General features: G+C 37.2%; 1 protein-coding gene across 11 annotated transcripts in view; it reads right to left on the minus strand.

The window, feature by feature from the left end:
* LOC306872776 (dysferlin-like) overlaps positions 1 to 26,159 on the minus strand; it is a 77,565-nt gene that overhangs the window by 41,035 nt on the left and 10,371 nt on the right. For 8 of the 11 annotated variants that reach the window (XM_079421561.1, XM_079421564.1, XM_079421563.1 and 5 more), the window contains exons 7-32: positions 25,638 to 25,766; positions 25,477 to 25,539; positions 25,334 to 25,384; positions 23,081 to 23,111; positions 22,776 to 22,891; positions 22,548 to 22,674; positions 22,368 to 22,471; positions 22,214 to 22,282; positions 22,090 to 22,133; positions 21,905 to 21,987; positions 19,890 to 20,005; positions 19,411 to 19,524; positions 19,124 to 19,301; positions 16,350 to 16,474; positions 16,134 to 16,240; positions 13,692 to 13,887; positions 12,958 to 13,104; positions 12,723 to 12,854; positions 12,138 to 12,304; positions 11,934 to 12,048; positions 11,650 to 11,755; positions 11,391 to 11,533; positions 9,419 to 9,592; positions 6,267 to 6,354; positions 6,090 to 6,167; positions 1,007 to 1,188 (exon numbers count right to left, since the gene is read on the minus strand). In XM_079421561.1, the coding sequence (XP_079277687.1) occupies positions 1,007 to 1,188; positions 6,090 to 6,167; positions 6,267 to 6,354; positions 9,419 to 9,592; positions 11,391 to 11,533; positions 11,650 to 11,755; positions 11,934 to 12,048; positions 12,138 to 12,304; positions 12,723 to 12,854; positions 12,958 to 13,104; positions 13,692 to 13,887; positions 16,134 to 16,240; positions 16,350 to 16,474; positions 19,124 to 19,301; positions 19,411 to 19,524; positions 19,890 to 20,005; positions 21,905 to 21,987; positions 22,090 to 22,133; positions 22,214 to 22,282; positions 22,368 to 22,471; positions 22,548 to 22,674; positions 22,776 to 22,891; positions 23,081 to 23,111; positions 25,334 to 25,384; positions 25,477 to 25,539; positions 25,638 to 25,766 (2,985 nt within the window). The remainder of the gene's footprint in view (positions 1 to 1,006; positions 1,189 to 6,089; positions 6,168 to 6,266; positions 6,355 to 9,418; positions 9,593 to 11,390; positions 11,534 to 11,649; positions 11,756 to 11,933; positions 12,049 to 12,137; positions 12,305 to 12,722; positions 12,855 to 12,957; positions 13,105 to 13,691; positions 13,888 to 16,133; positions 16,241 to 16,349; positions 16,475 to 19,123; positions 19,302 to 19,410; positions 19,525 to 19,889; positions 20,006 to 21,904; positions 21,988 to 22,089; positions 22,134 to 22,213; positions 22,283 to 22,367; positions 22,472 to 22,547; positions 22,675 to 22,775; positions 22,892 to 23,080; positions 23,112 to 25,333; positions 25,385 to 25,476; positions 25,540 to 25,637; positions 25,767 to 26,159) is intronic. The other 3 variants (XM_079421566.1, XM_079421560.1, XM_079421557.1) reach the window with 1 other exon arrangement.

Here is a 26,159-nt window from a genome sequence, read left to right on the forward strand (position 1 = left end):
ATGCAAACTTGATATTTATAATTGTCTTAGCTCTCTGTCTAAATAATCATTTATCACTGTCACTACTACTTTACTTGACTTTATTTCACTTCTTTTTTTGAATTAAAAAAATTCAAAAAATATTCCAATATTAGTCTACTACTGTGGCGTATAATTAACCTATACTTAAATGGCACATACAAACAAAATTAAATAGTCATAATGCCTAATAAATTGTCTGTAGCCTCGCCTATACATAAAACCTGTTTAATTCACGCAAAAAGCAACATAGCTGGACCAGCCTCTTTTTTTGTTTTGTTTTTTTTGTTTTTCGGTGATCTTATTTTAAAGACAGGGTTATTTTAGTATTATTTAATATTTTATTTATTTATTGGTAATAAGTTTTCAGTTTTCATATACATTTTAGTTTATGTTTTAGTAATTTGTTTTATGGTTTTGTTTTTAATATTAATATTTTGCATTATTTTTTAAATCAGTTCTAGTTTCAGTAATGTTAGTACTTAATGTTAGTAGTAGTTTAAACATTTTATTTCAGTTTGTTGCCAAGGCAACATTTCTAATTTCAGTTTCTAAGTTTTCTATGTTTTTCAAGTTTTCTATATTTCATTTTATTTTTGCCTTATTTCAATTAATGAAAACTAATAACTAATCATTTTAGTTAACAATAACAACACTGGTTTAAGAAGTGCATTATATAATACCACCATTGTCAGACTTTAATCATTTAATTTTAAATACGTGTCTTAAACATAATTTTGTCGAATAATTACACTTCAGTCTTTCCTCATTCAAACAGATATGAACTGTACTCGCATGGTGTTATGAATAAGACTGAGCGAACTGACTTTGATATTGGTAAGATAATTCTGCCTGACAAAATTAGTGGTTCTTGACCTGAACAAACTGTAAATTGGACTAGACTTAATTTCACTGGTCAAAAGTCTAATTAATTTGACAATAAACACACCCATTTATAAAATAACATACCAACACAATGAAAACTCACATAGGTGTCCTGATCGTATAGTTCCACCACAATGTTTGGAGGGTTCCTCTCAGTCACAAGATGGTCTCCAAATATTTCCACTTCATAAAAGATGAGGGTCTGGTCCCAGGTGGGATTGAGCGTGTTCCGAACAGTCACTGTCTTCTGGCTCTGATGCAGGAAGGACACGATAGCATAGGAATCTAATCAAAGAGTCAAAGATTCAAAGATTAATGAATTGCATCACATTTTCATGTCAGAATAAGTGATGAAGTATGGCAAGAGTTGCAAGCACACATCAAGGGGAATAGCATGGGTAATGTGCATTTGTATACTGTCAAAAACTAGATCTAAACTGTCAACTGAAACGAGAAAGGCTTTGTCAGGTCAAATAGAGGTTATTGCCACATAGATGGATAAATGAAATGGAAAGAACGGCATCAAGAGTTAGGAAAGATATGCAGCCATCAACTCATTGAAGTCTGTTTGCCATCAAGACTGAGGCAGTGATTTGGCACATTCTCCTCGGAACAAGACTTTCAATGAATCAGTAAACATAATAAAAACACAAGCATTTCTGTTTTTATTTGGTTCTGTAATGAGGGTGACTTTGCCAAGAATATAACATCAATTATAGAAGTGAAAAGAACCAGAGATACCCTGAGTTATGGTGTAGGGAGGGTGAGAGCATTTTTGAACTTTAGTAGGTCTATGTAATGTCTGAAAGATGATGTGTGGTTGTGAGACAGAGAGGGGGGGGGGGGGGGAATGAGTGAGTTAGCCAATGCATGTGCATGTGTGAGTGTTTGTATTTAAGTGATGGTTTTAAAGAGATAGTTCACCCAAAAATGAAAAATCTGTCATTGCCATTCCAAATCTGTACGTAATTAAATAGAGACAAATTGAATTAAATCGAAACGATAAAGAATGTGTGCTTCTCTTCTATAAAATGATAAAAGTTGATATAAGCTGATAGTGCCATTTAACACCATTTAACCATCCTAAATGTTGTCCATATGACTCAGGTGCTGCATTCCAAGTCATACACCATAATTGTGTGAGGTGTAGACTGAAATTTAAGATGTTATTGTACCACTTAAATTAAACTTTTTCTACAAATAGGCATATGTGAATCTAAAGAAGCCCAATTTGAATGCTAGCACAAATTCACATTCAAAACGTGAAATTGAACAAAAGCTTCAATATGACTTCAGAACACTAGGAACAAGTAATTCGGATTATGTTTTTGTCTAGAACTAACCGTCACTGAAAATTGGAATGTGTACATTCTTCCAAATGTCTCTGCAAATAATAACAGCTTTAAGAGTAAATAATGGCAGACTTTTTATTTTTGGTAAACTATTCCTTTAAATGACAACATCCAAACATTTAAATACACATATACGCACTTAAGGTGCTGAAAATAAGAGAGTGACATCAACTACTTAGGAATGACAGAAATTGGAGCAACAGTCAAAGTTTATAATTTCAGTCGACGTAATCCAGCCTCAGTAGGATAGTTTCACTTGGGAGGGAGAAACAGACACTTTTCCCAGATCGTATTAAACTAGCTCACTTACACACACACACACACAAAACTTCCCACAAACACAGTGGCTCAAATAAACAAAGGGATAAATAAGCTATGGGGAGCGTGCACTGTTACCCAGGAGCCAATGGGAAATAAACACAGGCAGTGTCTAATCTGGCTGCTTACAGTGAACAGTAAATAAACTGGACTTCCCCAAGGGCATTGTGGGACTGGACATATCGACGGCTGCCCACGTGTACAACTCAAACATGATGCATGACCCTTGGGAACAATGACAAGCTCAAAGAAAACAGGGAAAGGCAACCAAGAAATTTGGCTATGGATCATTTCCCATATATCAATACTATGCAGGGTATAACTGTTCAAAAATCATATTTGAAATGTCCAGCGAATGACAGAAAGACAGAGAGACAGAGACAGATATTAGACGTTAGCACAGAGGGGCCTACAGCCATGTAGCATCTGGACCAAACCTCTGACTTCCTCTAATCCCCCTCCAGTAGCCAAAGCACTGATGCAGCGCTACATTTTTCCCTCCTTTATAAATATTGCGGTGCATCGATCATTTCCCTTTACCAAACTCCGTCTCAAGCGCACCAAGGACAAGTGATTTCTGCCTCCAGCTTGATTTATTCATTTTCCTCGGAGCTCAGAACCCTGTAAAAGATCTAGGCTGGGTTTTGTGCATCAGGAGACCGACCCAAAACTATTTGTAGATTTGTAATCAGAGTGCCAGACTGGCCTGATTTATACCAGGCCTGTATTTTTAAAAGGATCCTCAATGTTTTTTCATCTGTGCTTGCGGGTTCAGAATGAACCTTAAACGCATAGCCCGGGTAGCTACACTTCCAAGATTCTGCAAAAAACAAAAAACAATATACTTCAGATCTTTCTCCACCTTAATGTCATTTTTCTTTTTTTTTCTTTTCATCCTCGTCCACTTTGTTCCCATTTTTAGACTATGGTTTTTCCATGCTTAGGAGATTTATACCAGACATTTCTAATGGGTGATAACCAGCGGGCGTATTTTGCCTGTATTTTAATGATGTGGAGCACTCTGGGTTAAAAATTTCACTACCACAACTTAGAGCTTTAGACCATGGCAACAGACTCGCTATGGTTTAAAGGGAGTGAAATACTGCTCCGGCGTTGCCAAGAAAGCTCTTTTATATTTGACTTTTTAAGTGACTGTTTTTTTTGCCAACATCAATAATCAGTGTCATATTTTGAATGAAAACTCAAATTCATGTTTATTAATAGGTAATATTAATATAAGGTAAAAACAAGGCCCACACGGAATCTGCACATTTATGAGGGGAATTCTGTGGAATGGATTTAAATATGGTAAAATGGCTTAAACAGAGCTGAGAGCACTGAAATCCATTTATGAATAACTCTTTCAAATTATAATTCTAAAAAGAAAAAAACAATAAACACACAAATGGCAAGGTGGTGTAAAACTTTGGAAATTACAAATTTTGTGGATCTGCAAAGCTTTCTGTAGAATTCTGTGGGCCCAGATTCCATATGGGGCAACAATTCCACAATATTCATTACACAACTATACAATAAACTTTCTTTCTTTCTTTCTCTCTCTCTTTCTTTCTTTTCCTTTTTCCATATATCATTACTATGTTAAAATTCATTGTTAAAATATAATTTGCATTCATATGTAAAAATTTGTATTGGAAATTGAGTCAATGTAGAAAACCTAATAAAGAGAATGCTTAAAAAAAACATCTGGACATGGTGGGTGGGATGTTATAAAATATTTTTTATGTAATAAAATATATTTTATAATTCTTTATATAATTATTTTATAAAGCATTTTAAAAAATGCTATAGCCAATGAACAGCAAAAACATAATTATGATGAATACAGAATAACTTTTGCTACAAGCAACAACTGAAAAAGCGGTTTCACCTGATGTGTGCTTAGACGGTTTACATCAGCATCTTCTGCTCTACCATCAATCCCACAGTTAAATCCCTTCCTTTTACCCAATAAAACGTCACAAGTGCATCTTGTTTTGATACTTTCCAAGGACCCAAGTCATGGAAGACTATTTCTTATGAAAAATTAGCTTGGCAAAAAAGGAACTAGTGCCAGTAAATCAAAAAGAAATCAGCATAATGTCTCATTTTGATTAGCCTTTTAGGGCTTTTCACTTTTTAAAGTTCAGAAAGTCATAGGGAGAGAGAGAGAGAGAGAGAGAGCAGGGTAATGGTATACGTTGCAAGTTAGATTCAAACCTACCTCGCCCATAAGCGCACCGGCATCAGAGCTCATGAATTAACCGCTAGACTATGGCTCCGACTTGATTTGTCTTACTCTATGCATCTTCTCTTCTCTATACAAATGACATTTTTTACATCTCTGTTGCCAACGTCTTCTCTCATGGACACCATTGTAAATCTACTTCATTTTGTTTCTTTCTGGGCTACACTTGACCCGAACTGCCTCGGGCTGGTCTGTGCCAGGCACAATATTTCACCCCCTCTGACGTAAGCTCAGTTACGGTTCCTCTACCATTACATCTCAAAAGACCTCACTTTTATGATTTTGTCATTTATAAAATGCTCCTATTATTCTAGGCAAGCCTTTTTCTTAGAGATAAATTCATAAAATCGTAATTATGTCATGTACGCTATCGCTCTCAATATGCTTCACATTAAGACTATCCGTTGACCTCAATTTGTGTCACCACATGACCTGGAAATATGTAACTTTGTATGGCAAAATATCATTGAAGCTGGCAGAGCGCATTTCATGCCATGTGGTATTGTAGTAAATGTCTTAAAAAGCAGATTTTGCAGATGCCTGCTGTGTGTCTGAATGTCACGCTAGTACTGCGTTCAAAAGGGTATGTCACTCAGAACCCATGCAAATAACCACAAGTTCAAGATCTAGGAGGTCACAAGGCAAGACATGTTGATTCTGCCAAAATAAATGCAGCTGCTTCACAAAATGAACGACTTGTGCATTTCTTGATACTATGCATAGCTTTGATCAGATTTTAAGCAACAAAATTAGCCTACACTGCTTCTTTTTTTTTTTTTTAGGATGTAAACCTGATTTACATCTGGGTTGGTCAAAATTCAGAATTGAAAAAATGGCTTCAGTTTAATTTCTTAATATGTCCTTTTGTATTTTATTTCTAAGCAAAAAGCTCAAATATACACGAACCTTTAACAGTTTGAGGTTGTTATAATTACATTTAAAATACAAAACAGTTATATTAAAAGTTAATAACATTACACAATATTACTAGTTTTTTTTAATGTATTTCTAATACAAATAAATGCAGCTTTGGTGAGCATTTAAAAAAAATTGAACAGATCCCTAACTAATAAATATTAACATAATAATAGTAATAATAATAATAATGTCAAATAACATTTAAAAATGTAAAATATATTGCAATGGAATTTAAAAATAATTCTTCGTTAAATTTTGAACTATACGCAACCCTTCATATGTCTGTAATAATTAAGTTTGGGTAATGCATCTACCTTTTCTGCTGGCTCACAGTGAAGGTGGTATATGCTCACCTGAAAAACTGTCCTTATCCATTGCTAGCAGGTCTCTGGCCTGATACAAATAACATCGCAAATGATACAGGGTCCCATCTAAAGAATTAAGAGGAAGAACATCAGTGTAGTTTCACCTATCATTTAAATCTGTCATTACTTTAAAATGAAGTGAGAAAACTGGCATGTTTGACTCACTATCAAAGAAGCAGGAGATGGTCGGGCGGTTGACACCAAAGGTTGTTGTAACTGACTTATCGTCATTCTTTTCATCAGTAACACTGCTCTGTTGACAAAAAAGGAAAAACACTGAGACACATTATGCTCCTTTAACCTAAACAGTATACTCACACATTTGGAGATGGGAAAAGATGGTCCATTCGTGTTGGATCAGATATCACAATATTCCGACCAAAAGGATAAACAGAGTATGTGTTAATGATGACTATGCTGTCAGTTGTGGAAAGGGCAGCTGTATATGCACCACAAACCACTGGCATGAAGTGATTACATGTCACGCCCCAAGACACTCGAATATCATTTTGACACATACAAAATTCTGACCTTCTCTGAATAAAATGTCTGACTATGTCTCTTAACCAGAGTGAAACTGCTATGTCATTTGTGGCTCACTATATTTACATAACCCAATACCCTTGTACTGTATGGTTTTGAAGAAAAAAAAAAAACATCCTTCAAAGTGCCCTCAGAAACAAGTACAGAATTTGGAATTTAATTCCAGCGAGTAGCTGTGTAGTGCTACCAAACCCTGAATCGCTATTTTAAATGTCACATTATTTGCAAACGCAGCTTTTAGCACCAAGCAAGCTGAGGCATAATAAAATCTGTTTTTCAATAGCAGTGAAAAGTCTGACTTATTTTGGTGAATTGGTTTATTGTAGCAGTGGAAAGTCTGATTCATTCTGAATCAATTTGTCTTAACTCTCTCTCATATATAGCAGTGAAAAGTCTAATTCATTCTAGTGAATCGACTAATCCTAAATGCTCTTTCTCATAGGAAGAGGGGGAAAGTCAGAGTTTTCTATTGAATGTGTTCGTCTTAAACTGCTCTCTAGCTCACATGTAGCAGTGAAAAATCTGATTCATTTTAGTGAATCATTTGTCTTAAAGGGGACCTATTATGTAAAAATCAATTTTATAAGGTGTTTGAAAACAGTTGTGTGGCCGCAGTGTGTGAAAACAACCAGCCTATAATGTTAAAAATCCACCAACTGATCTTTTTATAAAACCAATAAATCATAAACAGTCTCTCCAGATGAGCGGTTTTGGATTCTCCCTCTGTTCACGTCACCGAGGGGAAAAGTCCCGCCCATTTGTGACACTCTCAGCCCTATTAGCATAAACACAGCTGAGTGAGAAGCTGCGGTCCGCCATTACTCAAATTATATACAATGTCAGCACCAAAGAGGCTTTACAAGTGTTGTGTTTTGGGATGAACATAGGAGTCGCCATAATCTCCCCTCATCTGAGCCGAGGACACTGTGGTTAAATTTAATTTTCGAAGGAAATATCCCGGAAAAAATCAGTAACGTCCCTTACATGTTTAGGAATTAATACCAACAGCTCCAGACAAAGTAAGTATCATACGTTTGTTTTCCAAATTGCCTTTCTGAAAGAGCTTCTTGGCACTCTGAAAGGCTAATTGCTAAAGCTATCATTGTCTCTGTGTGTTTTCACTGATGTGAAAGTACTGTCAGAATCATTGTGAATAGGAATGTGGTAGTTAAAAGTTGCATATGAAAGCAATGTGAGTCGATCGCTTGAAGTTGTCGAGCTCATAATCAGAAGTGGGACTTATAAAGTTTGTGATAGCATGAGACCAGCCAAGTTGTTATTTTTATCCCGCAGTGCTCCCCGTCTCTATAATTCATAAACGCAAATTTATTATGCACAGTATAATCAGATGACTGACTTTGAAACAGAGTAGTTTTCTGTAAAGATAACAGGCTTGTTTTGAGTGGAATGTTTATTTGTAAAGGCTAGCACTGCTAATGCAGAGCTGGAGCTCTTGAAGCTCCGCCCTCTTCTCCGGGAGCAACAGCTCACTCGCATTTAAAGCAACACACTCAAAACAGAGCATTTTGGCTCACACCCTAAAAGTGGCAATTTTAACAAGCTGTAAAATGTTATCTGTGGGGTATATTGAGCTAAAACTTCACATATAGGCTCTGGGGACATCAGAGACTCATTTTACATCTTGTAAAAAGGGGCATAATAGGTCCCCTTTAAACTGCACTTTATCTCTCGTATGTAGCATTGGAAAGTCTGATTCATTTTAGTGAAACAATACATGCTAAACAGCCCTCTCTTATATTAAGCAGTGTAAAGTCTGAAAAGTCTTTCTATTGAATAGGTTCATCTTAAACTGCTCATATCTAGCAGTGAAAAGTCTGATTCATTCAACTGAATCAATTCATTATAAATGGCCCTCCTTCATATGTAGATTTGCTGATCTCTCATGTGTAGCTTTGGAAATTCTGATTTATTTTAGCTAAACAATTCAAGCTAAACAACTCTCTCTTATATTAAGCAGTGAAAAGTCTGATTAATTCAAGTGAATTGGTTGGTCCTAAACAACTCTCTCATATGCAGCATTGAAAAGGTCTGATTCATCCTAGTCTGATTCTGATTCAATCAGTTTGTCCCAAACTACTCTCTCTCTCTCTCATACAGCTTTGGAAAGTTATTCCAATGAATCGGTTCACTCGGTTATAATTTAGCAGGGGAGCTACAGGAAGCATGATTTAAAAAAAAAAAAAAATAGGTTAAAACACTCAACTTCATATGGGAATAACTGAAAATTAGTAAATTATCTATTTGAATCTTATAATTGATGTCTCTGGTTAACCTTTGCAAGGCACTGGGACCTTTCACTTGCACCATGGATTCATACCAGACCCTCGTCAACTCTGAGTTCTCAAGCCGGCCAAGCCTACACGACATCTCATGCCAAACTGCCTGGAATAGATCCATAACAATGAACCCAGCGGACCAGACTATGAGTAAAAGAATAAGCATACTAACTAGGCTTTATGCATACACCTTCTTTCACACTCACTGTTCCATCTCTGTCTCCCTGTAAATGATATCCCATGATGCCCTTATTTTACCAGGCTGATTCCACTTTGCTTGCCCAGTCTCTCTCAGCACCTCCAATTCGTCCAAGCTCAAAGCCCTCCACACCCATTCTCGCCTTTGCCTTGTCTAAATTGCATCTCACCCTCGTTTGATTCTCTCCGACCGCTTTCCTTTTCTTCCATTACGGTCTCTCTTTCTAAATCTCAACCCAATTCCAGCTCCACATCACTCAAATAATCAACCCTCATTACCAGCGAACACTCCAAGGAAAAGATGGCCGCCGGCCCCGTCTTTTCTAACGGCTCCATACGGTATCTCCACCGCCGGCGACGGAAGGAGTCAGTCTTCCTCTGCTTAAGGTGAAACTTCCAGCCAAATAAAGAGGCATATTCCCAGCCCTCACGCTCTGACTCGTCTGGACGCTGCTGGAGCACACACAGAAAAAGACAAATGTATATAATTGAACTGGATTATATTACAGTATTATTTTCATTATGCATGTTCTGTATGATCCTAACCAGCAGTGCACAGTGCAATACAAATAAAAAAAGACAAATAGCAGACACCAGGATCTTTTGGGTAGTGAGGAAAGGATTAGTGAGGAATTAGAGTTATCTAATAGAGCAGAAAGATGGGAGGTACGACTAGACAAATGTTTTTAAATCTGTGCTTGAAGAGTGCCACCATGAGGACAACTGATTTATCTCACAGTGACCCTAAAAATGATATGGACACTTAAAAATATACTATATGATGCTGCATTTAATCAAATATCTAAGTGGTCTAATTATTGCTATTATTTATTTATTTTAATTACTCTTTTCAAGCAAAACATTTTACAAAAAAAGTTATTAAATTATAAAATGATAGATGCTTGAAATTAGGACAAAACTGCCTAAAATTAGGATAAAGACCCAATGTTAATGTGAACACGATTTTTTTCAAAATTGTAGCGTTCTGGGAAAATGTCTAACATCATTTGTGTGCAGATTTGATTTGGTTTCATAATGATTTCACTGCATAAATAATGTTTAAAAAATTTAGAGTCAGCACTTTTTTCTGTTAAGTAGGGGTACATTACATAGATTAAAAGTGATAGTAAAGATATTTACAATCTCAACAGGAAATGTTTCTTGAGAAACAGATATTGGAATGATTTCTGAAGGATCATGTGACATTTGCCATCACAGGAATACATTTTAAAATATGTTAAAAATAATATAATAATAATTTATATTACAAAAAAGAATAGTTATTTTAAATTGTAATAATATTTCACAACATTACTGTTTTATTAAAAAATATAAAAAAAATTTACTGACCCCACACTTTGAATAGCAGTGTATTAATATATTTTTATCCGTTATTTGATTGTCCAAATACTTAATTTTTTAAGTAAATAATATAACCTAAACCACCTTTTGTACCCAAACCACTCTCTCACACACTTTTTCCTTTTTACTCACTTTTAGTAGTCCTACTTGTTGCTTGCACACAACCAAATATAAACATACTGAGCCTCATTCGTGCAACAAATTTGTGTGTAAATCATTCGTAAATCCATTCTAATGTAAACTTTCATTGAATTGAATGTGACATTTTATGTAAGAGTGGATTTACGAATGGTTTAACAAAAATTTCTTCCGCCCATGTTTCATGAATGAGGCCCAGAGCCATTCTCTCTGACTTCAGAAAGGAAATATGTTAATGTTCTTCAGTCTAACATTATTGTTATTATCTGAAACAGTGATCTCAAAAATGTATTTTTAGATGTTCATTAACAAAGTGTGTTTTTTTGCTTATTGGATAAAGACTTTCACAGAATGAAACAAAAACTCTTTCTCTCTCTCTCTCTGTTACACACCCTCACACAGATGATGAACATTAGGCATATTTGCGGCAGGACTTTATAGTCGGACCCAGGTTTTCCTGCCAAGTGGATTAGAGGTGTGGGATTGATTTCAGATTATTCTCAGATGGCATGATTAATTAGGTGTCCTCTCAAGCTCCATCTGCCTCTCACCAGATGCATTCAGGGACAGGGAAGACCTCCTGAGACTACACAGAGCTCTTTATGTCACGCCACCCTGAGCTTTACCAGAATCCCCCACAATTCAAAGAGAAAATGAAGCCAAGATTCTTCGTTTGTTTATCGCTCTCAATATGAAACGTTGTTATTTCTCTGACTGAAAACAAACACTTGTCTAATGACTGATGATTTACTTTTCTGAGCAACTCCATTTTCTGCATATCTCTGCGGCGGAGTCGGAGCCAACGTCTCCGTCGGTTGGTGTGGTACATCTTCTCGGATGGAACCCAGGACTTTGGTCGACGGTCTGGGGGGAGGGTTATTCCATATTCCCACCCTACAGGTAGAAGATGATTTATTGTAAAAGCACAATATATTCAAAATAACAAAGCACATAGCACATAAGTCAGTGGCATGTGTGTGTGCAGGAAAGACTTCTCAAAGTTTCCATACCTTGATCATCCACTGCACGCTTCAGGTCCTCGCTCCACTCAATATCCTCCCACACCCAGCCTGGGGGACACTCGATCTCATCTTTAGGCACGGCTTTTTCTCCATTCTGCCCCCCAGTGGGCACAAAGAACAAAAAGTTTAGTTCCTGCCAGCTGATTTTAATGTAGAATATAGTTCACTTATATTATTTTTTAAATACCCTTTGACTAACTACTCCTCTGCGGCTCATGAATAACACTATGAACTAAAGGTACAGTTTTGTTATGATACAACCACACACTGACCACATCTGTGTACCCCTCCGGCATGCCAATCCACTGTCCTCCTGGCAAACGCATCTGATTTTCAAACACCTCTTCCAAAAATCTTACATGACCCGCATCAGTGTCATACAGCAATCTGGCCATCATGGGCAAAAATACAAATCCATGTTATGCAGTTTCAAAGGGTGATGTTGATATCACAGATAATGATAAGATGGTACTCACGTTTTCTCTGGGCTGATGTACCAGTCTCCTGCCCAGCTCCATCCTGGAGTGGGTTTGAAGCTCTCCTTTGGGAGTTTGATTCTGCCAGTCACGTCACTGAACTTGGGGTATGTCAAACCCGTCGTACCCCAGTTCCCAACCAGAGCCAATTTAGTCTGATTTTCATACTGTAGATAAATATAAATCCCAGTAGGATTTTGAAAAAAGGTATATTAGGCTCACCAAGGCTGCATTTATTTAAAAACACAGTAAAATAGTAATATTACTACAATTTAAAATATCTGTTTTTATGTTTTAAAATGTAACTTAGAAGGCATCAATGTCACATGACCCATCGGAAATTATTCTAATATGCTAATTTGTTGCTTAAGAAACATTTCATACTATTATCAATGTTGTAAATAGTTGTGCTGCTTAATATTTTTGAGGAAACTGTGATATCATGATTGTGTGAAATGTATTTTTAAGAGATGTTATTTAGCAAAGGTCCACAGGGCAAAAGTGCCAATAGGTGAAGAAACTAACAAATTAGTTAAATATTATAATTTGTTTGTGTAAGTTGCATGTGGGTAGCTGCCCACTCACCGTTTCTGCAAACACAGAGAGTTTGCCCTCGGCAAACTGGTTAAAGGATTTGACATCAGCAGTCAGTCCGAACCACACCTTGACCCTGAGCTGAGCTGGGATCTTACTGTATCCCCCGTCTTCCTGTGGATACTGAGCACAAATTACATGCAGAGATAGAAAGATTTATCAGGGCCCCTATGGTTCCATTCATCATTTATACTGTAGCTTTAGTATGTGCTTTGCCTGTGTTTACCTTCATGAAAACCGTCTGAAGTTGACCACAATGCTTTCCACAGTAACCGTGGGAAAAGAGAACTTGATGGGCAGGGATTCTGTGGTAGGCCACTCGTCTGTCTCCCTGAAGCATCCAGATTATTATATCTGGCAGACTGTTCTGGGGCTGAAAGAAACAAAAATAATAATTTTTGAGTTACTATTTGAACCAGGAGTAAGTAGCACAGAATTACCAAAAATTATTTATAGGCCCTGTTTACACCTGGTATAAAAATACTGTTTTGCCGATCCAATCACAAGTGAACAACACTAAATACAACTGTAAATGGGATCTAAAATGTTTTGATCATTATTGAAGCAGTCAAAAAATGCTCATAGATGCTCATTAGATGCTCTTGTGGTCGAATGTGTTCAACAGCCACAAAAGACTGCTGCCTACTGACCTAACAGTAACTAAACAGTTCATGGTAGCCATTGACTTCCATAGTATGAAAAAAAAAAAAATATGTAGGTCAAAGGTTACTGTAAACTGTTTGTTTACATTCTTCAAAATATCTTGTTCTGTGTTCAACAGAAGCAATTCATAGAGGTTTGGAAAAACTTGAAAGTGAGCAATGAAAATTTTTCTTTTTTAGTGAACTATCCCTTTAAACACCAAGTGTAAATTCATCTTGGCTGACCACTTGTGATTGGATCAATGAAAACGCATCTTTATACCAGGTGGAAACAGCACTTCAGTCATTAAGCTTTCACCTCCTCAGATAGGTGGTATAGTCTCTGGGTCCAGTCCTCCGCCTGCTCCAGCACTGCACTCAGCTCGGTCTCTGGTCCATGTTTGAGCGCCAGTGCCGCCTGCACTATCTGCTGCATGTTCATCTTGCGCAGATTCCTCAGTGCTTTATCCAGCGCAGTCACACATGACCATTTATTCAACTCCGGGAGCTCCTCACTACAGCACAAACACACAAGGGTGCTTTAGTTTGTTATGGTGAATGCAAGGGCGCTTTGGTTTTGGTTTGAGGGCATTTTAGTTTTGTTTTTTTAACATTGGGGGGGTTGAAGTGTGAACTGTTTTAGAGTCCCAGGTCATGCTCACTCAAAAGGTTTATTTTGTTTCTTTGCTTATATTTATTTTAGTGAAATGGCCTTTTGTGCTATCGTCTATGAAAAGTTGGTGCAATAAAGTAACATCATAGTTAACAATTACTTGTTTACATAGGATATGTAATATATTATTATAATTATAATTATTTAGTCATTTAGCAGACGCTTTTATCCAAAGCGACTTACAAATGAGGACAACAGAAGCAATCAATTGTAGTATTAAAATCAACTAAAAACAGATTCAAAACTAAAAGCTAAAACTTTATAAATACTACCTATACACATTTTAAAAAATAAAAAAGTTAAATAAAAATGACAAATGCATACAACAAAATTTCAAAACTCAACATTTAAATGAAACACAAAAAATAAAGCTAAAAACAATTCAAAATATTAAAGAACAAAAGGTATGAGTATAATAATGATTCTAACATAACACTAAGCCTAACAACAAAAAAAAAAAAAAAACTATATGTACAACCACACACACATACATACATACATACTGTACATACATATATTTACAGTGGTGTGAAAAAGTGTTGCCCCCCTTCCTGATTTTTTATTTTATTGCATGTTTGTCACACTTTATTGTTTCAGATTATCAAACAAATTTAATTTGATACTTATATCCTTTGCTGGTGTCCCAGCCCGGTGGAGTCGCACGGTAGAGTTGATGGTCTTTACACTCTTCGGTCATCACACGAGGAGGACTTCACACGACAACTGCCACGGTAAACTAAGCTTTTTTTTATACCCATCTAACAAAATACTAATTGAACTTAGCTTGACACACTTTCCTTATTTTTTCACAACAAACGGCCAAGCAAGTGCAGACACTGACAAGATACGCGAGACAGAATGAGACCAAATGCGATATCAGCACGTCTACACACAGTAAACGTAAAAGTATATATATACACAATCACCGGCCACTTTATTAGGTACACCTGTTCAATTGCTTGGTAACACAAATTGCTAAGCAGCCAATCACATGGCAGCAACTCAATGCATTTAGGCATCTAGATGTGGTGAAGACGACTTGCTGAAGTTCAAACCGAGCATCAGAATGGGGAAGAAAGGGGATTTAAGTGACTTTGAACGTGGAATGGTTGTTGGTGCCAGACGGGCTGGTCTGAGTATTTCACACCGGGTGCCGCTCCTGTCAGCAAAGAACAGGAAACGGAGGCTACAATTCGCATAGGCTCACCAAAATTGGACAATAGAAGACTGAAAAAACGTTGCCTGGTCTGATGAGTCTCGATTTCTGCTGCGACATTCAGATGGTAGGGTCAGAATTTGGCGTAAAGAACATGAAAGCATGGATCCATCCTGCCTTGGTTCAGGCAGGTGGTGGTGGTGTAATGGTGTGGGGGATATTTTCTTGGCACACTTTGGGCCCCTTAGTACCAATTGAGCATTGATTAAACGCCACAGCCTACCTGAGTATTGTTGCTGACCATGTCCATTCCTTTATGACTACAGTGTACCCATCTTCTGATGGCTACTTTCAGCAGGATAATGCACCATGTCACAAAGCTCAAATCATCTCAGACTGGCTTCTTGAACATGACAATGAGTTCACTTTACTCAAATGGCCTCCACAGTCACCAGATCTCAATCCAATAGAGCACCTTTGGGATGTGGTGGAACGGGAGATTCACATCATGGATGTGCAGCCGACAAATCTGCAGCAACTGCATGATGCTAAATAATTGAAATAGATCACATATTTAACCAATTTCGCGATAGGAATGCCTCGCACAAATCTCTGCACACTTCGAGCATGCTGCTGAACGCGTGCAGAGTATACAGTGATTTGCGCCCCGCCTGTGAACTGCGCTTCAGTGATATTGTGCTGATAACTGCTCCGTTCGGTTCGTAAGTAAAGTTAGCGCTTACAAAAGTAATTCTAATAATTAATTAATAGCCTGATTCGATGTTTCCATTAAATATTGGGGGGTGGGGGTTGTACTAACTAGTTTTGTTTATTGGGGCGGGGGGGGGGGGGGGGGGGGGTATATCCCCCACACACACACAAACTACGCCCCTGGGTGAATGCTAAACCAAGACACTAGAGCACATCTGCACCTGCAGTCGGCAATGACATCATCAAGCAGCTGGATAACCTTCTGCTCCACTTCCTGTTCGTCACTGCTTGCTTGGAGCGTCATCTGTACCTGCTCCAGGTTTGATTCCTATTATGAACAGTGAAAACCAATATTAGGTTACAGTTATAACTGATTGTGCTTTGATATATTTTGATGTGTTGATTGGAGCCGTATCTTAGATGTTTCTGTTTCTCACCAATCGGTCGACTATGCTGAGCAGCATGTTTAGGGCCTCTATGCGAGGACCGACATCCTCCCACTCTGAAGACAAGACCACCACAGGTTTCACATTTCCCCATGGCAGGTAGTAGTAATGGCAGCCTAAAAACAATGAATGATGTAAAATAATGAATGATGAAATGTCATGTTAGATGAGTGAATGTGACTCATTGGCTTACAGGTGTAGAGATCTAAATAATCTGAAATTAAAAAATTATTGGGCATTTTGTGTAATATAAACCTTCAATCCTACAATTGTTTTTATATATATATATATATATATATATATATATATATATATATATATATATATATATATATATATATATATATATATATATATATATATATATATATATAATTTTTATTTTTTTTTATTTTTTTTATATATATATATACTTTTTTTCACATAATCACATAGGGCTCTGCATTTTTCCATGTACTTGTATAGATATTCACTACCGTTCAAAGGTTCTCTTTGATATTTTATTAAATATAATAAAAACAGTAAAAATATAACTATTATATAGCATTTACATTTATATAAATTATTATATATTATATAAATTTATTCCTATGATTGTAAGGCTGTGTTACTCCAGACTTCAGTGTCACATGATCCTTCAGAAAGCATTCTAATATATTGATTTGGTGCTCAAAAACATTATTATCAATGTTGAAAACAGTTTTGCTGCTTAATTTTTTTGTGGTAACAGTGATACATTTTTCATAATTCATGATACTTTAATGAATAGAAGGCTCTAAAGAACAGCATTTATTTGAAATACAAATCCTGTGTAACATTATACCAGTTTTGCACATTTAAAATTTAATGCATTTTTGGTGAATAAGCTGTTTCTTAATTTCTATTAAAAAAAATCTGACTCTAAACCTTTGAAAAGTAATATATACAGTATCTCACAGAAGTGAGTACACCCCTCACATTTTTGTAAATATTTTATTATATCTTTTCATGTGACAACACTGAAAAAATGACACTTAGCTACAATGTAAAGTAGTGAGTGTACAGCTTGTATAACAGTGTAAATTTGCTGTCCCCTCAAAATAACTCAACACACACAGCCATTAATGTCTAAACCGCTGGCCACAAAAGTGAGTACACCCCTAAGTGAAAATGTCCAAATTGGGCCCAAATAGCCATTTTCTCTCCCTGGTGTCATGTGACTCGTTAGTGTTACAAGGTCTCAGGTGTGAATGGGGAGCAGGTGTGTTAAATTTGGTGTTATGGCTCTCACTCTCTCATACTGGTCACTGGAAGTTCAACATGGCACCTCATAGCAAAGAACTCTCTGAGGATCTGAAGAAAAGAATTGTTGCTCTACATAAAGATGGCGTAGGCTATAAGAAGTTTGCCAAGACCCTGAAACTGAGCTGCAGCACGGTGGCCAAGACCATACAGCGGTTTAACAGGACAGGTTCCACTCAGAACAGGCCTCGCCATGGTCGACCAAAGAAGTTGAGTGCACGTGCTCAGCGTCATATCCAGAGGTTGTTTCTGGGAAATAGACGTATGAGTGCTGCCAGCATTGCTGCAGAGGTTGAAGGGGTGGGGGGTCAGCTTGTCAGTGCTCAGACCATACGCCGCACACTGCATCAAATTGGTCTGCATGGCTGTCGTCCCAGAAGGAAGCCTCTTCTAAAGATGATGCACAAGTAAGCCCGCAAACAGTTTGCTGAAGACAAGCAGACTAAGGACATGGATTACTGGAACCATCTCCTGTGGTCTGATGAGACCAAGATAAACTTATTTGGTTCAGATGGTGTCAAGCATTTGTGGCGGCAACCAGGTGAGGAGTACAAAGACAAGTGTGTCTTGCCTATAGTCAAGCATGGTGGTGGGAGTGTCATGGTCTGGGGCTGCATGAGTGCTGCCGGCACTGGGGAGCTACAGTTCATTGAGGGAACCATAAATGCCAACATGTACTGTGACGTGCTGAAGCAGAGACTGGGCCACAAGGCAGTATTCCAACATAACGACCCCAAACACACCTCCAAGACGATGACTGCCTTGCTAAAGAAGCTGAGGGTAAAGGTGATGGACTGGCCAAGCATGTCTCCAGACCTAACCCCATTGAGCATCTGTGGGGCATCCTCAAATGGAATGTGGAGGAGCGCAAGGTCTCTAACATCCACCAGCTCCGTGATGTCGTCATGGAGGAGTGGAAGAGGACTCCAGTGGCAACCTGTGAAGCTCTGGTGAACTCCATGCCCAAGAGGGTTAAGGCAGTGCTGGAAAATAATGGTGGCCACACAAAATATTGACACTTTGGGCCCAATTTGGACATTTTCACTCAGGGGTGTACTCACTTTTGTGGCCAGCGGTTTAGGCATTAATGGCTGTGTGTTGAGTTATTTTGAGGGGACAGCAAATTTACACTGTTATACAAGCTGTACACTCACAACTTTACATTGTAGCTAAGTGTCATTTTTTCAGTGTTGTCACATGAAACGATATAATAAAATGTAAGGGGTGTACTCACTTCTGTGACATACTGTATTTAGTTCTAGATTAATAAGATTAAGATTAAAAAGTAATATTTAAATGTATCTTAAAGGATATTAAGTAAAACAATATTATACATTTTTACTGACAACCATTGTTTCTGAAGAAACCACTTCAAAGTGAAATCGCAATATAGAGATTTCATGTGAGGCATTACAAAATGCAAGTAAAATGTAAAAATCTAAATCTGAAATTTTTCAGATATAAATCATTATGTGGTTTCTCACCATCAAACACGGCCCTGCTGAACTGAGTGGTGGAGGCCAAAGGCAAACAGGTGTTGTCAAACTTGTTGCCGTAGTTTCCAATACTGACTTCAAACTGAACTGCATTATCCACATCCTGAAGAAGAGTGGCTGAGTAGAATGCAGCAAACAGGGAGAACTTCCTCTTCCGCATAAATTTCTGTATGACACAATAAAACAGAGGTCCTTCACTTCTATTGAACGATACATCCTGCGTCATATAATCGCATGTCAGGTGCCAAACCCAGCCAGAGTAACTGTGATCTCACCTCTACCACCAGCAGGTCATCAGGGTGTATGTCGTCAGTCTTTTGCTCCACCTGATCAGACAGCTTTGTAATGACCTCCAAGAGCAAACGTCCACGATAGGCCACACCCTCTCCCTACATCAAAAAAAAAATCAAACACATAGCAACTTCATTTCTAAAATTGTTAAAAAAAAATATTAAGCATTAAAAGTAATTAACTATAATTTGTAGTCAGTCATCATATGAAGGAGCATAGGGTATGCTATGCCACTTTCCAAGTTATTCCAAGTTAGATTATTCCAGACAAAATTTCTAATTAATATGAATATAAATTATATATAAATAAAGATACATAATACAAAGGTTTAATATAAAAAAGTAATTTAACTAAACATTTTGATGTTTATAATCATAAAAATATAAATAAAAAGGATTTGATTATGCAAGAACATTTAAACACACATACATACATGTGCATATATAGAGAGATTAAATCTCACCTTTCCAAAGTTTAGTGCCTCATGTGGGTCTGAGAAGGCCGTGAATTCTCGGGGGCTCCCATACATGTTGATGTAGCAGGGGCCAAATGTTGGAAGAAAGCCTATATTGTCATCCACTAATTGACATAAAATGGAGAACAGCAAGAATTATACACACAGTGGTCACCTCCACCTTTAGGAGCAGTAAAATGTATGTACATTTAAATGTATGACCATATTCCCATCTTGAGATAAATTCAGTGGCAAATTTATTTCCATTTAGTCATAGAAGAGAACTTCTCTAATGGCCAGCCGAATACAACTATAGACAGCAAGTTCTACAGCCCAACATAAGGCTAAACCTGACATAGGTGTGATCTACAGGAAGGATAACACACAGATTTGAGATCAGAGAGACACACATACTGGTGCCGTGGAAGGTCCTGGGAGGAAACTCATCTGAGTGCATAGAGAAATAAAAATATAGAGACACAATAAGGATAGGAGAAGTGAAAAATAGCTGATGCTATACAACCTGACTCATGCATTAATCACGTCTGCACCAGGCATAGAGTTAGATTTTCACACCAAACTCAAACTCCCTCACAAAAGATGGTGAAACTAACAACCAACTGCTAACATACTGAAACCAATGCAACACAACAATTCTGTCAACCAAGCCACATAATAAACCCGAACTGTCATGAATGCTAAAGAGAAAAAAAAAAAAAAGTACTTTGTCTGAATCCTTGCCTCTAATTCAGATTAGGACACACAAGCCAATTTTACACGGCATTCCCCAAAAAGCAGTGTTAATTTAATTCTCTAGTTTTAATTCACAGCCAGTTATTACTCAATTACTAATATGCAAAATCAAGACACCAAATCAGCAAGCGAACAAGGATGTGTCACACTGGAACCAGCACATTATTGAACTAATGCAACATCTTTCAACATTACTGATACTGAGAAAAACTTTTAACCTATACTAACTAAATAGGCAGAGACTACAAATTAATTACTTAAAGTTGTTCAATTTCCCAAGGAGTATAGCAATCATTGTGGCACAAACATGGCTGTTTGCTTGAGTGAATCGAGGTGTCAAGTTATGGCTTAGCTAATGATATGAATTTTGGGAAGGGCTGATTGTAATATAAGCTTTTGCTCTGGAAATCGATAATATCTGCCATTTTTCAGCAGTTATGTTTAAAGTTTTTAGTTGTGCAGAAATAATGAACTTCATCATATATTCTTTAAATGACAGAGCAGTGGTTCTCAACCAGGAGGCCGGGGTCCATTAGAGGGCCTCAACAAACTTCCAAAGGGATGTCAAGATTTAAAATAAGCATAAAAATAAAACCACTAAAATGTACCCCCTCAACAAGTTTTTTCTTTCCTCTTTCAAGAATCAGAGTTTACACTGCCTTAAAAAAAACAGGATGAAGTAGACTAACGTTAAAAGTGTGATTTCAAAAATTCATGAAAATCAATTAATTAAATCTTAAAACTCTATGGACATTTTTATCATGAATATACATTTTTCTAGTTATGCCATGCTCTAAAATATTTTATCAGGTAGAAACTGTTAGTAAAAAATCTGTATTTAAAAAAATATGTATCTTTAATCCTTATCCAGTAAATTGACTGGAAAAGTCTTTAAAAAAATCATTGGTTAAAAAAGTGGGAACCCCAAAGAACATTTGGATCTTAAAACTTCTGGAATCCTGAAATTTATTGTTGTGAACAGTGGGTGGACTTGGAGTCAAAAAGGTTGAGAACCACTGGTACAGAGAGTAAAAAAGCTGTAAAGCAGGACAATTACCCCTTTTCCACCAAAGCAGTTCCAGTGCTGGTTCGGAGCCAGAGCCTATTTTCAACCCGGTTCTTTGCCTTTCGACACCCAAAGCACCAGCTCCGAACCAGGAAAAGCGGTTCGTAAGTAGCAACAAAATTACCTAAGGAGCCCTTTATATTTGATACTACCATGTAACAACAAAATTAAACCAACAATTTGCATGCCACAAAGCACAGCCTACCTTCAATTTCTCCTCCTGGGGCTGAGATTTTGGAAATACACAAGTGTGTAGTGCCAATGACATCATTGTGGCTGGCTCGATCCCTGAGAGAATCAAAAAAGGAAGGCATATAAAATAACATATTTTTGTCAGAAATGAAGCAATCCATATTAACATATGGTGGCTAGTTTAGATTCTTAACTGACCAATCTAAAATGCGTATCCTCATCTTTTCACACATGGATGGGAACTAGAGTGAAAAACAGACTGTTAATAGACCTAATGAAGGACTTGTTATGCAGCTTTGTGAGGTGAGTGCACGTCCTTTACCCTGATAGGCAGAGTGAGGCTCTGGTTCCACTGAGGGTTGGCGTTTTTCTCTAGAATCTTACTACTGATCTAGGGATATAAAAATATTATATCAGTACCTTTACAGCTACTTATGAATACCTCATGATTAAACTAATTATGAAATCAGAAGTACCGTTTTTCCTGCAAAGTTGACCTCCACGAACGGATCCACCAGGTTCTTTCGATTAGTTTCAAAACCAAGGAACTGTTTGACACCATCCATAAGAGCATCATCCACTATCCGAGGAGAAGATCAGATTAACAGAGGAAACAGAAATACACAGATCTACACACAGACATGTTTGATACTCACTCTGAGGCAGGTCTTCTGCCCTGTACACTTTGAGAGTAAACGTGGCTCCTGTCAAGGTGAGACCAGCTGGTCTCAACAGGTTCCCCTCTATATCCTCCTTTTCTTCCAGACCCTCTTTCTTATCCATCTGACACACAGCATTGGTGTTTTCAAAAGAATGAGAGCAAATCTATACAATAAGTTTCGATTCGGTAACATGCTGAATCACTCTATCTATCTCTCACTTACCGGAGGTTCATCACCTGCAGCCAGCACAATCATGCTGACCTTTAAATAACCTCTGGCCCCTGCAGAAAGATCATCAGGGTCTGCCAGCAACAACCATTTCCTGAGAATAGCATGTCCTGTTCAGTGGAATAGAAAAAAAAAAGAATGTTAAACATAAATATAGCTTCAATTTTAAAGGAAACAAGCTTAATTGAATTTCAGTCAGACTCAAGATTCATTAACAGTGTCCAGGTCCAGAGGTTTGTTTGCTCTGAGACACAATCAAATGAGCAATTAATATCACATTATGACTATGTGGTACTTACGGTGTTCATTATACACCATGCCAACATCCAGCTGAAAGACAAAACAATGAAACTAAATTAGCACTATTATTAGCAAAGTCTGAAATAACAGACACATGTGCCTTGAAAATAAGAGATCAGAGGGGAAAAATATGCCTGTAACTAGGGTGACCACCCGTCCCGCGTAGCGCGTGCGCGCACAGCGTTTGAAGCCCAATTCATGCGTCCCGCAAATTGAGACCGTGTCACGCATAATCAATGCTTGCCCAAAAAAAAAAGTTGATCGCTCTGTATCCTCGAACCCCAGGCAGCCAAACGAACATTACTTGATAGTTCAGCACGCTACTGTTGCCACACCCACCCCTCAGTTGAACTGCTGACTAGGTTGTTGTCATGACGGCGCACGCACGTGCATACCAGACACGCTGGGAAGGAACTTAGTTTAGATGCGCGCTTTCCAATTCAAAAAATGGAGAAAGAGACTGAGTCTGAGGCACCGCCATCATCAATTAAAAAGAGAAGGTGTGGGTACAAGAGAGACTGGGAAAATGAATATTTGTGGCTGAAAGGTGTTGAGGGGGATACCGAGAGGGCTTTTTGTGACCTTTGTAAAACAAACAGATGTTCGGTAAATCTCTTTAAGTCAGAAATCCAGGTGAAGAGCAACTTCACATTCAGTTGCAAGGACTTCTACGCTTATGTAGTGAAAGAGAAGGTTCTCCTCAATGCTGTACGATCCAACAAGAAATACAAGTTCAAGAAGAAACCTGAAGGTAAGAAACCTAGTTATGTAAGACCCCATTTGTCTAAGATGAAGTTTGATTGATTTTGAACATTGGTGGACTGTCTACAGGGGTGCAAATGTGTCACTTTTAGGAAACAGTAGCCTTTTAGGTCAAAATATGTCATTGTTTTGCATAGGATTGTATCTTGGCACCTTTTTGTATTGTTGTCAGCTTGTGATGGTGATGGGTTTGCACTCCTCTGTCTATACTCGAAAACCATTTGGAAGCTTATCATAAAAATGAATGTTGCTTTAATTCTGTCTCTTATCTTTCTTCCTTATTTGATTCAGATGCTGGTGAAAAGGTTTGAGTCCTAAAGGTGTCCCCAGAACACTGAACAGTTTTTTTGTTTTTTTTGTTTTTTGTTTTTACTGTTCCTGTGGTGTTGAGCAACTACAATTCCTGTTAATCCTATAATTTTATATTATAATTTATTTAAAGTGAATAAATTGTAATGAAAAATAAATAAAATTAAATAGCTAAAGTAAATCGTAAGTGGAAGTGCATCTGTCAATTCATTGAATGTTCAAAATATTATGAATCTTTATTTAGAAATAAATACACATTGGTTGGCCTATTCATGAGCATACATCAGCAATTACACATGTTTAGGGGAATAGGGCATTATTAATATACCATGTAGTGCTAGAAATGGGTAAACCACTATCAGTGAGTCTGCCCGTGGGGTGGGGGCACCGCCGCGCCAGGCAGTGTCCCACATTGTCCCTCTGAAACATACCCCTTGTCCCCCCTTGGGCTTATTAGCAGGTGGTCACCCTACCTGTAACCAGTAGGCAAGGCAAGGCAAGGCAAGTTTATTTATATAGCACATTTCATACACAGTGGTAATTCAAAGTGCTTTACATAAAAGAAAGTGAAATAGACATTTAAAATCAATAAAAACATGGAAATAAAAATAATAAAAACAAAGAATTTTAAAATGATATAGAAAATGATTTAAAATAAATTTAAAGAAAATGATTATACATAAAATGTATTGCAGTCAGTTCGGACATATAGCACAGTGCTCATTCAACAAATGCACAGTTAAACAGATGAGTTTTGAGTCTTGATTTAAATGTGGCTAATGTTTTAGCACATCTGATCTCTTCTGGAAGCTGGTTCCAACTGCGGGCCGCATAATAGCTAAAAGCAGACTCCCCTTGTTTTGTGTGAACCCTTGGTATTTCTAACTGACTCGATCCTAATGATCTGAGTGGTCTGTTTGGTTTATATTCAGTGAGCATATCAGCAATATATTTAGGTCCTAGGCCATTGAGTGACTTATAAACGAGTAAAAGTACTTTAAAATCAATCCTAAATGTAACTGGAAGCCAGTGTAAGGACCTGAGGACTGGTGTGATATGCTCAGTAAAGAAATTAAAAATCAAAGAAATCCTGGAACTCGTTGGATATGAGAAGAAACCACCAAAAAAGGACAATGATTAAGAGGGGGGGGGGGGGGGATAATAAATAAGAGCAAATCTACCTTGAATTCACCAATGACAGAGTCTTTCCGTAGTGACTTGGAGTCAAATACCTTGGAATGGAAATAGAGAAGAAAACCGAAGGTTTGTGTTAAATGAAAACAATGGCATCAACTACATTAATTAGGATAGTAACATAACTTACGGTTATAAATATAGGCTCATCAAAAAGATCTGAAGGTTTCTCATAGAAGTTTAGAAAGAAAGTCTGAAAGTAAAGAATTACATTTACTGAGCATTATCTGAATTAGTTTACATAATTTTTATTCCCCCAGTAACAAAACAGTGAAAAAAAAAAAACGTTACCTCATCAAAAAATGGATTATTGCCCTTCTTGATGCGGGTTCTCTTTGTCTGTCCTCCAACTGTGACCTTGACAACTGGTTTAATGTTGACACCAGGGAGCTGCCTTCCTTCAATGATGCGCAGCCGTACCTAATATTAACATACTCTGAATTAATGCTTTAATATTAATATACTCTGAATTAATGTTTTAAAAAATGCAGTCGCTGACAATGACATGAACAGGAAATTAAAGCACTTTTTAAACTTTTCTTTGGATATAATATCTATTGTCCATCTATATAAACATTACTATTATTGTTCTTATTATTATCATACTTAATATAAATTATTAAGGTCATGTCATCTGCATGTTGGAATCTGCCTAATTCAGCAAGCTTCTGTCAAATGACAAATTAATTTATACCATAGAGTCTGAATAGATGCACAGCCTTTAACATCAATACTAAAAGATTAAGGAAGCAATTTCTCCTTCCTTCTAAATGTATTTATTTTTTCCATTTTACTATAGATTGTTTTGTTAGT

The sequence above is a fragment of the Barbus barbus genome (assembly GCF_936440315.1).
Source record: "Barbus barbus genome assembly, chromosome: 1".
Taxonomy (NCBI): Eukaryota; Metazoa; Chordata; class Actinopteri; order Cypriniformes; family Cyprinidae; genus Barbus; species Barbus barbus.